This window comes from Equus przewalskii, chromosome 30 (genome assembly GCF_037783145.1).
Source record: "Equus przewalskii isolate Varuska chromosome 30, EquPr2, whole genome shotgun sequence".
In the NCBI taxonomy this organism is placed as follows: domain Eukaryota; kingdom Metazoa; phylum Chordata; class Mammalia; order Perissodactyla; family Equidae; genus Equus; species Equus przewalskii.
Window position 1 is genome coordinate 10,805,366 of NC_091860.1, and position 13,394 is coordinate 10,818,759.

The following is a 13,394-nucleotide window of genomic DNA, read 5'->3' on the forward strand; positions in this document are numbered from 1 at the left end:
TCATGCTTGCTTCTGGACTCAGAGTCATAAAGAGGAAAATTATACAAATGCCAGATGACGGTAAGAATTCTCATTCCAGGTATCATTTTGAAAGTGAGTTCTCTGTTTTAGCAAACAAGCTCAGACTTCCCCTGTTATCATGAAAACGTTTATTGTCAGTCACAAGGAGGCCCAAGGGAGAGAATTAAATAAATGTCATCTAAACCCATTATCACTCCTAATAAAACAATTCAGAGAATATGCTCAGGAAATTGATCTAAATGGGTCATCAGTTATGAAGAGAAGTACATTGTGATTTTCACCTTCTTGTCATTCTGTGAGACTAACACTGTTACCAGATTATCTGTGTCATAAAGAAATTGGAAATAACTTTTTAAATTCATAATAGTAGTGAGGACTAAACTATTTATGAAATATTTCTAGAAGTTTCACCACATTCTTTCCAGTTTTTTCATTTATGTCAGATTTTAAAATAGCTATCTTCTATGATGGGGAAATTCTGAAAATGAGGAATTAAGAACTTGTGTCTGAAATGTTGGGATCTAAAATAAAGTAATCAGAGAGAGAAAAGTGCTGTGTAGGTAAAATTACATTAAAAACCAGAACCCCGAATAAGGAAGGAAATCACATAGGAAAATACCAGCTGATTAAAAATAATGCATAAATGAAACCATATAGGAACAGCAGCAGAAAGGACCCAGTCCACATAGATGACAGCTATTATAAATGAATGTCCAAATAAATACTAAGCTTACAAATTGAGTCATATTTTAAAAAATTAAGTCTAAGTGTTTAATTTGAAATATTTTGGACTAAAGTCATCTAGATTTTTCAGCTTAAAGTCATGAGAGGGTTACAGTTTCTTTAATCATAATCTTCCATCTCTTAAATACCAAAATATCCACTGAAAACCAGAATGAACTTTTGGAAAAATACCTGTAGATACATCTAAATAGTAGTGGTTCTAATTATTAGTAATCTGGATTGACAAAAAAAAAAAAAAAAACCTTTAGAAAGAGATTCCCTAAACAGAAGCTACAAGTCAGGAGTTGCCAGGCATACTTAACATATTAAAAAAAATTGGGGGGCCGGCCCTGTGGCCAAGTGGTAAAGTTCGAGCGCTCCACTTTGTCGGCCCAGGGTTTGGCTGGTTCGGATCCTGGGCTCAGACATGGCACTGCTCATCAGGCCATCCTGAGGCAGCGTCCCACTTGCTACAACTAGAAGGACCCACAACTAAAATATACAACTATGTACTGGGGGGGACTTGGGGAGAAAAAGCAGAAAAAAATAAAAAGATTGGCAACACTTGTTAGCTCAGGTGCCAATATTTAAAAAAAAAAAATTTCTTTGAGAGTCTTTTAACTCAGTTGGAGTTTAACAAACAAACAAACAAACAAACAAACCTTTTAATTAAAAACATCAGATTTCCACACGTTGAAAAATTTTGGGGAGAAATGCCCCATCGAAGAAACCCAATATGTGAGGAATAATTTACCGTAAGATTAATTCTCTGTGGCATTAGGACTGTGGAGAAAGTGCTTTAAAGATAAACAATATCTAAATGTATAAAACCATACTATTATTCCTTTTCTGCTCATGGCATAGAGAGGAAAGAGTAGGTTAGCCTTGTTGCTTACTACCTGTTTTTGACAAATTACTCAACTGCCATAAGCCCATTTCTCCATCTGACTGGTGATATATGTAAAAATCTAGTAAAAAGTTTTATGGATATTCAAGATTTTGTTTTTCCCTTCAGACAAAACTGTGATATATACACTATTCTCTTGAGGATCTGAAAAGGGCTGTTGTAATACATTTTTGAAATGAGCATTTATGTATTGGTGACCCCTGTGGTTTAAAAAATTTTTTTTTAGAAATAGTGCTTCCTATGTGTGATGTGCTCTTTAAACAGTTTACGAACTCTAAGTCATTTAGTCTTCATAAGAAGGATATGAAGAAGGCACTATTATTATCATCCTTATATTAAAAATGAGACACTGAGGCACAGATGTGCCAAGGAACTTCCCCAGGGTCCACAGCTGATAAGTCAAGGACCTGGGCCCGGGTCGTCTGGCTCCAGAGGCCACGTTCTTCATCCCCACCATGCCATCTCCCCAAGTAATGAAAGAAGAGACATCAAGCCAGATGGCAGTCATAAATGTGAAAGTCCCACAATTCAACTATTTAAAAGAAGACAAAACCCTAAGGACACACACATTCAAATCCTGTGTTGTGTTTTCTCAGCAAGTGACATTTTTAAAAGGTGTTGTGTCACCATGAAAAAATTTGGCCCTAAAATAAGGAAGCAAATCTTTCTTTAAGTAACGGGTACTACTAATGTTATCAGTGATAAGATAAAGAAAATAACAAAATATTTTCAAAGAATCCATAGGAATAGGGGTCATAATCCTAAGTATGCGATGGAATGGATATTAGAATCTTTTAAGATGAACACAATATAATGCTTTCTTCTGCTTTTTCATGGATGATTCCTGGAGTATACTAGGAAGCTCTCCCCGTTCTCCTTAAAGTACAAATAATTACAAAAGACAGCTTAGGGGTTGTATATTCATTGTGTATTCTTTCATAACTCTCTTGTTTTTACTTTTCATGACAGCCCTGTGTCTTTCACCTCTGGCTACCATGTAAACTTTGTACTTTTTACCGATGCAAGTTTTTAAAAAATATCTTTAAGTGTAATTTACATGCCATAAAATTCATCCATTCTAAGTGTACATTTCAGTGGTTTCTAGTAAACTTATTCAGTTGTGAGACTTTCATTGCAATCTACTTTTAGAACATTTCCATTATCCCGAAAAATTCCCTTATGCCAGTTTGCATTCCCTTCTGTGAGGTTTTTATTACCTTTATTATTACATGATTAGTGTTTTCCCTTTAAATTTTCTCTCACTCTTCTTTTAGGTTGCTTTGTCTGGTTGTTATATCTAGTTTTTATGGAGTTAGCTTTTATCCTTTATTTTGGTTTCTTTTAACCTTGAGTTTATTATTCAATCAAGTGACCTTGTTATGAAGTCTTTTAAGGGAATCAAATGACAGGTCTTAGTCCACAGGAATTTAACTGCTATTATTCCAGCCGCTTCTTGGCATCTTGTGCTCTGATGCTGCTGGAACATGAATCGGTGCTCACGGTGGGGAGATGAGATGTGTGTAGAGGGAGACGTGCTGGGGGTCTTCTCGAGTGGAGGAATCTGTGCCTGCTGTGTCCTTCACTTTGTGCCTGCCATTTCCCCTTGTTGGAAAATCCAACAGAAAAAAGGCTGTGTGGGTAAGTAGGAGAAGGAGGGAAGAAGGCTCAGATGTATATTTCTCTTTATCTTCTCTTTCTCTGTAGAAAGAAATATAACCCTCCCTTCTTTCCTGTAGGGAAAAGATAGGAGATTAGAGAGGATTCAATGTGATCTTCTTGAGAGCGTGGAATAATTGAGACAACTGAGCTGTGATGTGTTGCATTCAAAAATCTTAATTAGCTTTGGGGCTGGCCCCGTGGTCGAGTGGTTAAGTTCGCGCGCTCTGCTGCAGGCGACCCACTGTTTCGTTGGTTTGAATCCTGGGCGCGGACATGGCACAGCTCATCAAACCACGCTGAGGCAGCATCCCACATACCACAACTAGAAGGACCCACAACGAAGAATATACAACTATGTACCAGAGGGGCTTTGGGGAGAAAAAGGAAAAAACAAAATCTTTAAAAAAAAAAAAAAAATTCTTAATTAGCTTGCAGGAAGGAAAAAAGCCCCATCTCCATTTTTATAAAGAACGTGGTAGAACGAGACATAGGCTCACTTTGGAAACTTGAAGCATGAAACCGTGACCCAGGAGAGTTATCTATACGATTCAAAGGAAAAGGAAAGAAAATCTGAATATATTTTGGAGCTGTGAGGCCAGATCATAATAACACACTAGAAACCAATTTAATACAGGTAAAGTTTTTGAGGTCTTAAAATTAGAGTCCTGCAGAAAAATGGTATTTAAAAATATAATAAGTTAGATCAAAGCGCTTTTGGAGGGAAAAATTTATGCAGACTACAGAATAGAAGAGATGATGAAAAATAATGTGACATATGGGAAAGATTCTAGTCTCAGATGCAGGAAACTATGATTTTAATTCTTGCTCTGATACTGGGCATAAATAATCTGGAATAAATCACTAACTAATCTGGGCCTCGGTTTCCTCATGTGTAACGTGAAAGGGTTCACTTACCTGGACTAAATCTTACAGATTGTTTTGTGCTTTAAAATTATGTAATGAGATGGCAACTAAGCACATAAAAAGATGTTCATTAATAGTCATTAGGGAAATGCAAATTATAATTTCAGTCAGTATCACAATGACTAAAATAAAAAATAATGGCAGTACCAAGTGCTGGCAAGGATGCAGAGAAATTGAGTCACTCTTACATTGCTGGTGGGAATGTAAAATCCTACAACCACTCTGGAAAACAGTTTGAGAGTTGCTTGTAAAACCAAACATGCAGTTACCATATGACCCAGCAATTGCACTCTTGGACATTAATCCCAGAGAAATGAAAATCATAATCACACAAAAACCTGTCCATGAATGTTCGTAATGCATTTATTCATAATAATAGCCAAAAACTGGAAACAACCCAGATGTCCTTTAAACAAACTGTGGTACGTCCATCCCATGAAACACTACTCAGCAATAAAAAGGATGAACTATTGATATCTGCAGCAGCTTGGATGAATCTCCAGAGAATTATGCTGAGTGAAAATAGCCAACCCCAAAACTTCACAAACTGTATGAGTCCATTTATATAACATTCTTGAAATGACAAAATGGTAGAAACATGGAACAGATCAGTGTTGCCTAGCGTTAGGGGCTGGGTAAGGGGTGGAGGGAGAGAGTGGGTGTGGTTGTGAAAGGGCAGCAGGAGAGATCCTTGTGGTAATGGAACCATTTTATATCTTGACTGGTGGTAAATGTGATAAAAATTCATAGAACTACACACACACACACACACACACACACACAGGAGTACAAGTAAAACTATACTCTGAATAAGATGGGTGGATTGTATTTATGTCAGTTACCTGGTTGTAATATTGTACTGTAGTTTTCCAAAATGTTACCTTTGAGGGAAATTGCATAGAGATTATGTGGACCCTTCTGTATTTTTTGTTACAAATGCTTGTGAATCTATAATTATCTCAAAGTAAGCTTAATTAAAAAAACAGACAAGTGGATGGCCTGGTGGCATAGTGGTTAAGTTCGTGCGCTCTGCTTTGGTGGCCCAGGGTTTGCAGGTTTGGATCCCGGGCACAGACCTACACACCATTCTTCAAGCCATGCCGTGGTGGCATCCTACATACAAAATAGAGGAAGATTGGCATGGATGTTAGTTCAGCAACAATCTTCCTTGGGCAAAGATAGGAAGATTGGCAACAGGTGTTAGCTCAGGTCAATCTTCCTCACCAAAAAACCCTGCTAAACTATGCATATTTTATTCACCCTTGTATCCCCACCATTTAGGACAGTGTTGACTTCATAGTAGGTGCACAATAAATATTTATTTACCAAATGAATGTGAGGAGGGGGAACTTGCATGCGTGTATAAAGTGATTCTCTCATTTGTATCACAAGAGGAGTATCCAGTCACCACTTAAAGCTTAACTAAACTATTTGGGTAATTAAGCCTAGAATAATAACCTTTAACCCTACAACTCTCCCTAATCATATGATCACTTTTGCCGTCACTTGAGACTCAGCCTGAGTCTCCCATGTTGATGATTGGTGTTATCCAACCCCCCTTGCAAAATCCCCAAATCCTAGAAGGGGTGATAAACTAAAATGCATTTATGATAAATTAGTTTTGAACATACAGAGTCTCCATAGATGGCTTCAGTCTTGATTATTGTAGCTTTCTAATAAGTCTCGAAGTCTTGCAGTGTAAGTGCTCCAATTTCATTCTTCTTTTTCAAATTTGTTTTGGATATTTAGGTCTTTTTCATTTTAAATTGAGTTTTAGAAACAGCTTATCGGCTTCTAAATAAACATCTCCTGGATTTTGATTGGGATTTTGTTGAAACTGTAGATCAACTTGGGGAGAGTTGACATTGTAACAATACTGAGTCTTCTGAGCCATCAACACCATATACGTCTTCATTTATTTTGATATTCTTTAAATCTCTCTACAGTGTTTTGGAGTTACAGTTTACAGGTCTTGCAAATCTTTTGTCAGATTTATCCTTAAATATTTCTCCCTAAATATTTCACACTTTAAATGGTATTTTAAAAAATTGCCTATTGGTAGTATGTAGAGATACTGTTGGTTTTTGTATATTGCATTTTACTTTCCTTCACATTCCATCAACTAGAACTCAGTCTGCAGGTTTGGCTGGAGAATGTTAACTATCCAGCTGTCTTTCCAAACAGAAAAGAAAATGAAATTGGTGAATAGCTGACTAGTAACAGTCCACATATTGACTATGTGATACAAATGTTCAGGATTTAGAAGTTTCTTTAATTTATTTTCTTTGAAGTATAATAAATTTTTAATGCAAAAATTGCTTTCCGGAGCATTTTCAAGTTTAAACACCTTCCTATGAAGCAAATCATTGTGGAAGAATAGATAAGACTCTCACTACTGGAACATAAAAAATATAGTAGAATGAAGCATATTCAAGTATTTGCCATTTGATAAGGATGACATTTCAAAACTGCTGAGATGAATTTGGAGTTGTAATTTAATACAAAATCTTAGCAGCAGGGCAGAGATGTTAAGTTTGAGATACCTGTTAGATTGAGGAGATGTCTGGGCTAGAGATAAAAACTGGGAAAATCTGGGGCTGGCCCCGTGGCCGAGTGGTTAAGTTCGTGCGCTCCGCTGCAGGTGGCCCAGTGTTTCGTTGGTTCGAATCCTGGGCGCGGACATGGCACTGCTCATCAAACCACGCTGAGGCGGCATCCCACATGCCACAACTAGAAGGACCCACAACAAAGAATATACAACTATGTACCGGGGGGCTGGGGGAGAAAAAGGAAAAAAATAAAATCTTTAAAAAAAAAAACTGGGAAAATCATCAAAAGACAGAGTAGGGCTAGAAAGGTCCAAGGACAGAGTCCTAGGTATTCCTAAGTTCAGAAGTCTAGCAGGTGAAGAAGTAGCAAAGGACACTGAGAAGTAGCCCGTAAGTTAGGAGGAAAAAATCAATGTGGGAAGTCAAGGGGAGAAAATTTTTCAAGAAGGAAGTGATCCCTGTGCCAACTGATAGGTCACGTAAGATGAGAACTGAGAACTGACCATTCACTTTAGCAAAGTGGAAGTCACTGGTGACCTTGACGAGAGCAGTTTCAGAGAATTATGGACACAAAAGCCTGATTTAAGGGGATTCAAGAGAAAATGGGAGAAAAAGAATTGGAGGTAACAGCCGTAGACAACTTTCAAGAAGTTTGGCTCTAAAGATAGGCAGAAAAATAAGGTGGTAGCTGGAAAGTGCTGTGTAGTCAAGAGGGGATTTTTGTTGTTGTTGTTTTAAGATTAAAGAATTTATGAAATGTGTGTGTGCTGATGGGAACGATATAGTAAAGAGAAAATGCAACAGAGGAGAGAATTGCTGGAACCATATCTTTGAATATTAAGAGGGAATGGGGTCTAGTAGACGAGTGGGGGTGCCTTAGACGAATGGACAGTTCAGCCGTGGTAGCAGGACGGAAGACGGGAGAACATGGCACGGCTGCAGGTGGGTGGGTAGATTAAGTTCTCATCTTACTGCTTGTGTTTTCTCAGTGTAATAGAAAGCAGGGTCATCAGCTACAAGTGAGGATGGGGGAGAAGGGAGGAAATGGTCATCTAGGAGGAATGGACTGGAGAGAAATGTATCATTAACAGAACTAAAGGCTCTCTTGAAGTTAGTGGTCATGAACTTAGAGTTAAAGCTAGCAGCTCAGTTTTGGTTTTTCTCCATCCGTGCTCGGCTGCATAGGTGCAGGCCCAGGGTAGACAGTGTTGATCTATCCAGGGTTAAGTTTTGTCAGGTGACTTTGAGGAAGTGAAAGAAGGGCAAAGGAGTGACTCGAAGCTGGCTTAAGAGGGAAATGAGGACCTGGGGTGGTGAGGGACAGGGAAGAGGTGGTATGGTCAGCATGAGAGTGAAGAATTGGGAACGTTGAGAGATGAGAGGGAATGAAGAGTGAGATCCTTGATTTGAGATTGCAAAGAGTTTTCAGTCATGACCAGATAGAAGCCAAGAGTGGAGGAGAGGCGATCAAAGAGCTGGAAGGCCAGAACATTGGAAGGATTATCAGTAGACACTGAACTTGTGCTCAGCACCTGAAGGCCTCATCTGTTATTTTCTAACATCCTCTGTTGCTGTTGGACTATCTGAAAACAGTTTTAGTGTCTTTACTTAGTAAGGATTTCACATCTCTTCTTTTGTAGTTTCTGTTTCTTAGTCCTTAGTGCTATATGGGATTTTCTTGGTGTTATCTTTTATTCCTTCTACTGCATTTCAAATTTTAGCCATTATATTTCTAATTTCTAAGAGTTCTTTCTCACTTTTCATGACATCCCTTTCTAGAAAAAAATTTGGTTTTTGTTGATCTGCGTGATTTGTTCTAATACATATAGTTCATGCATCAGAATACGCTTCTTTTTCTCTATTAAGTTCATAACTGCACTCAGGTATTCTATTTTTACACAGTTTTGTCCAAGTGAGGAAATATTTTGTGTTATATTGTTAACTTTTAAATATCTTTTCATTTTAGGTATCAAAAAGTAAAGATGGAAAAGAGCAAAGTGAAACCGTGTCACCATCCGAAGATGAAACCTTCTCCTGGCCGGGTCCCAAGACAGTGATGTTGAAGAGAACATCTCAGGGCTTTGGTTTCACATTAAGGCATTTTATTGTTTATCCCCCAGAGTCTGCAATTCAATTTTCATATAAGGTAAGAGAAATAATTAAAGTAACTTGAAGAAAACACAGGACGATTCCTATCTCCTTCTTGTCTTCCTCTTACCCTCCCTTCCTGCCTTCTTTCTATCTTAAAAGAATTGTTATATTTGCATTTTATTAGATTCTTTTAGATATTATTCTATCTTTTAGAACAAAAATTTTAATCTTCGCTGGATGGTCATACTGATTATAAACTCCAAATCTATTTTACTAGGACTTCTGCTTCCAAACTTCAGTCTACTTTTTCTAATGTATAGCTGTTTTTCTACCATCTAGAAAGTTGGTGAGTTTTCTGGGCGGAGTATGCAGAGGAAATAGTTCATTAAAATATTCTGACAGTTATAAAAAGTTAATGGAATTAGAATAATATGTAACTTTCTGATATGTAATATGATGGTGAGTCAGAATCAAAACATAGCTTCTCACCAGAGTGAATTACGTTAATACGCTTTGTAACATGATCTAGTAAGAGGCATCATGGAATACTTATAATGGCAGCTGACACACTGAGTACTTGTTCTGTGTTCCTTACGATTCCTTATGAGCATTATCTCACTTCATTATTAGCCCCGTATAACAGATAAGGAAACTGATCTGAGTCACATAATGAGTAAGTAGTGGATCTAGGATTTTGAACTTGGCCAACATGAATGCCGGATGCTTAACTAGTGTACATCAGTGTAATGGAAATAATGATATTCAGAAGAGTTATGAGGCCTTGGCCAAGCCACTTAACTTCTTTTGGCTTCTAGATTTCCATTTTAATTCAAGGGAATTAAACTAAAAAGTCCTTTCTAATTCTAAATTTCTATGAATCTAAGTCTGTCTCTTAAAACATAGTGTCAAATGGCTTCTGGAGACCACACTCTTTTTATTCTATCTTTCCAGTAAAATGTCTTATAGGGGAAACTTTTTAAAGTACTGAATAGTTTTTAAGAATTATAAATAACTTCTACCTTTGGAATGAATACTTACCAGTTTGGGTTTTCTGAAATGTCTGTAAAACTGTGGAACTGGATTTTCTAAGAATCCACTTTATCTTAAAATGTCTAAAATAGTATTACTTAAGAATTAGGTCACATATGAAAGCACTTGATAATTTGGGGCCTTTCCTTTAGTTGCATATTGGCTGAATTATTTTTTTGTCTTTTGTTTTGAAGGAGAGCTTTGGGTCATGATAAACATATAGGTAGTACAATTTTTATAAGATAATTTTACCAAACACAGGTTAATAATGTATTATTATTATTGGGAAATATTTCCAGGACTTTTAATAGCACAGTATAATTGTTAACAGCATAGTCAGTGGGATCAAAGAGCCTAGGTTTGAGTCCCATCTCTGCCCCTTATTAGCTCTGTGACCTTGGGTAAGTCACCCAACAGACAATAGCAGCCCCTTCCTCCCAGGCTGTTGTGTTGATTAAGTGATATAATACACGTAAAATTCTTAGTACAGGAATTGGCATACAGTAATTGGTCAGTAAACTTGAGCTGTTAATGCTATTATTTAACACAGATGTTCTTGCAAACAACAATAAGTCTCAGTCCTGTAAATTTTACATGGAAAATATATATTGAAATCTTTTGCTTTTCAATTATGAAATAATGTCCCTTCCCTTCAAAGGAGTTTAAAAAAAATTTAATATGGTGTAGCTTTTAGGAAATGTGCCATTAATACCACAATATCTTTATTATGTCACTTGGCTGGCAACCTTAGCAGTCTCAGAACAGAGCTTATAACCAGGAAAAAAATGAATTTGGGCAGCCAAAATAAAGGTCAAAAGTTATATAATAAATTGTCAGCCCTTTACTAAGTATCTGTTTTTCTTTCTACAGTATGTTATAGCTTTCATGTGATAGAGGCTCAACAAATATTTGAATAGATGTATTTTTATACAAGTTTTCCAAAGTTACTTTTCTAATTTCCCATCTAGAAGTAGATAACATGGCAGCAAGACAGCCTGGTAGCAATGAAAGAAACCAAATAGATAAACAAACCTCAAAATTGGATACAAGAAATCAGATATATAGCAGTTTGGAGCCAATTTATGTAAAGACAGTTCCGGATCCTGTAATAGCCCCTGCAGGCGTGTTTTATTAAAATATAGTACAGGGGCCGGCCCCGTGGCCGAGTGGTTAAGTTCGCCTGCTCTGCTGCTGTGGCCCAAGGTTTCGCCGGTTCGGATCCTGCGTGCGGACATGGCACGGCTCATCAAGCCATGCTGAGGCGGCGTCCCACATGCCACAACTAGAAGGACCCACAACTAAAAATATACAACTATGTACTGGGGCGCTTTGGGGAGAAAAAGGAAAAATAAAATCTCAAAGTATAGTACAGTAAGTGATGACTGGCCAGGCTTTCTCTCCCAGATTCTAGGTTCTTCTGTCCAGCTGCTTGCTTTTGACAACTCCACTTGGATATCTCTCTTAGACATCTCACACTCAGTGTGTCAAAAACACAGCTCCCGATGTCCTCCCTCTAAGCTGGCTTCACCCATGGCCTTCCCATCTCTGTTTATGAAAGCTCCATCCTTCTGGCAAAAGGCATTGCTTAATGAGATCGTAATTGACACGTTTGGGGAAGGGTAATTTGAATTGAATTGAGCCTTGCTGTGATTTTACTGGAGTTTGTAACTAACTATTCATATATGGATATATATTTTTTTATTTTGTAGGATGAAGAAAATGGCAACAGGGGAGGTATGCTATAATGTTTTAATTTTTCTCTGCATGTTTCTCTACTCATGTCTTTCTGTTCTTTAAGAAATATTAAATGAGATGATACAAGTTTTGGAGTCCAAATATATAAAAAATCTTAGATGTGAGAGTCATAGAAATTAAATACTTTTTACTGTAGACTTCAAAGTTTTATGAATTGAACTGTCTCATCATGATTTGAATGCATGATAATTTCATTGTTAATGTGGGGAAATATTAGTGCTTATGTGGGGGAGTATATCATATGATTCTGAGGGAAGTGATTCTGAGATTTTTATTCAATTAGTAATCTTTTAAATTTAGTAATTCTTTTAGATAAGGAATATTGTGTTTATCTACTAGATTTATTGACTCAATTATTGGAAAGTAAAGTATTTTGGTTCTTCTTGTAGTTAATCTCACTCTTGATTTAAATATTTAATGAATTTAAAAGGAGAATCAGGCTGGGAATAGGGTTATTTCTCAATAATTCCCATTTATTTTTGTTTTAATTTTATATGAGCTTTAATAAGTTAAAATTTACACATAATAAAAAGTATCCATTTTTAAAACTTTTATTTTTAGATAATTTTTAGACTTTAAAAAAGTTGGAAAAATAGTACAGAGAATTTCCATATATCCTTCATTCAACTTCCCCTAATGTTTAAAAACTTAAATAACCATGGTACAGTTAACAAAACTAAGAAATTAGCATTGGCACAATACTGTTATCTAAATGACGGACTTTATTTGGACTTTACCAGTTTTTCTACTAGTGTCCTTGTTCTGCTGCAGGATTCTACAGTGCATTCAGTTGTCTTGGTCCCTTTAGTCTCCTCTCATTGGTGACAGTACCTCAGTCTTTCCTTTTATCTCATGGCCTTGACTCTTTTGAAGAGTACTGGTCAGTTATTTTGTAGACTGTCCTTCAGTTTAGCTTTGTCTGATGTTTTCTCCTCATTAGCTTGGTGGGCTGTGAATTTGCTTTTGAGCTTTTCTGGTGACCAAAGAAAAAATGAAAATATGATTATTGATTCACATTATCCATAAGAAAACAATATCCTGTTTGCACTGAAGTCTGAGACAAACTTCTCCTTTGTTCCTTCATAGTGGAAAACAAAGAGTAATAGAGTAGATAATATCCTTAATGCCATTCCTTCACATGGCTGTTTTTTAACAGATCCCTCAACATAAGCTGATTTCAAAACCCCAGGGTCCAATTCACTTTAAAGGGCTTCTCTCACCTGGTGACAGTTTTGCTCTCCAGGGGACACATGGCAGTATCTGTAGACGTTTTTGGTTGTCTCAGTTGGGGGAGGATAGTGTGCTAATGGCATCTAGCAGGTAGGGGCCAGAGGTGCTGCTCAGCATCCTACAAAGCACAGGTCAGCTCCCCACAGCAGAGAATTATCTGGCCCAAAATGTTAATAGTGCCACCGCCGGGAAACCCTGGATTACAGTGATGAACACCCAAACAGTGTGGTCCCCCTGTGCAGGTCCCCAAGAGTCTGGCTTGATCTAGTGACAATATTCAGACCCCTTCAAAGAAAGGATATTCAAGACTACATATCCTGGGATCTTATGATTATTATCCCTTATAGCTGGACTTTGATCTGAATTGAGTTACTGCTATAGTTTGTGGTTAAATTACCTGGCTATTCTACTGGCATTGCATGTTGTTGATGAAGGAATAATCAGAAATAAGAAAAGATTGGTTACATGTTTAGAAACTATAGAATCAATATCATATTAGAAAATAA

General features: G+C 37.0%; 1 protein-coding gene across 18 annotated transcripts in view; it reads left to right on the forward strand.

The window, feature by feature from the left end:
* ARHGAP21 (Rho GTPase activating protein 21) overlaps nucleotides 1-13,394 on the forward strand; it is a 130,819-nt gene that overhangs the window by 46,297 nt on the left and 71,128 nt on the right. For 16 of the 18 annotated variants that reach the window (XM_070600979.1, XM_070600981.1, XM_070600987.1 and 13 more), the window contains 2 exons: nucleotides 8,750-8,929; nucleotides 11,613-11,637. In XM_070600979.1, coding sequence (XP_070457080.1) covers nucleotides 8,750-8,929; nucleotides 11,613-11,637 — 205 coding nt within the window. Of the gene's footprint in view, nucleotides 1-3,103; nucleotides 3,290-8,749; nucleotides 8,930-11,612; nucleotides 11,638-13,394 lie in introns of those variants that run through there. The other 2 variants (XM_070600995.1, XM_070600994.1) reach the window with 2 other exon arrangements.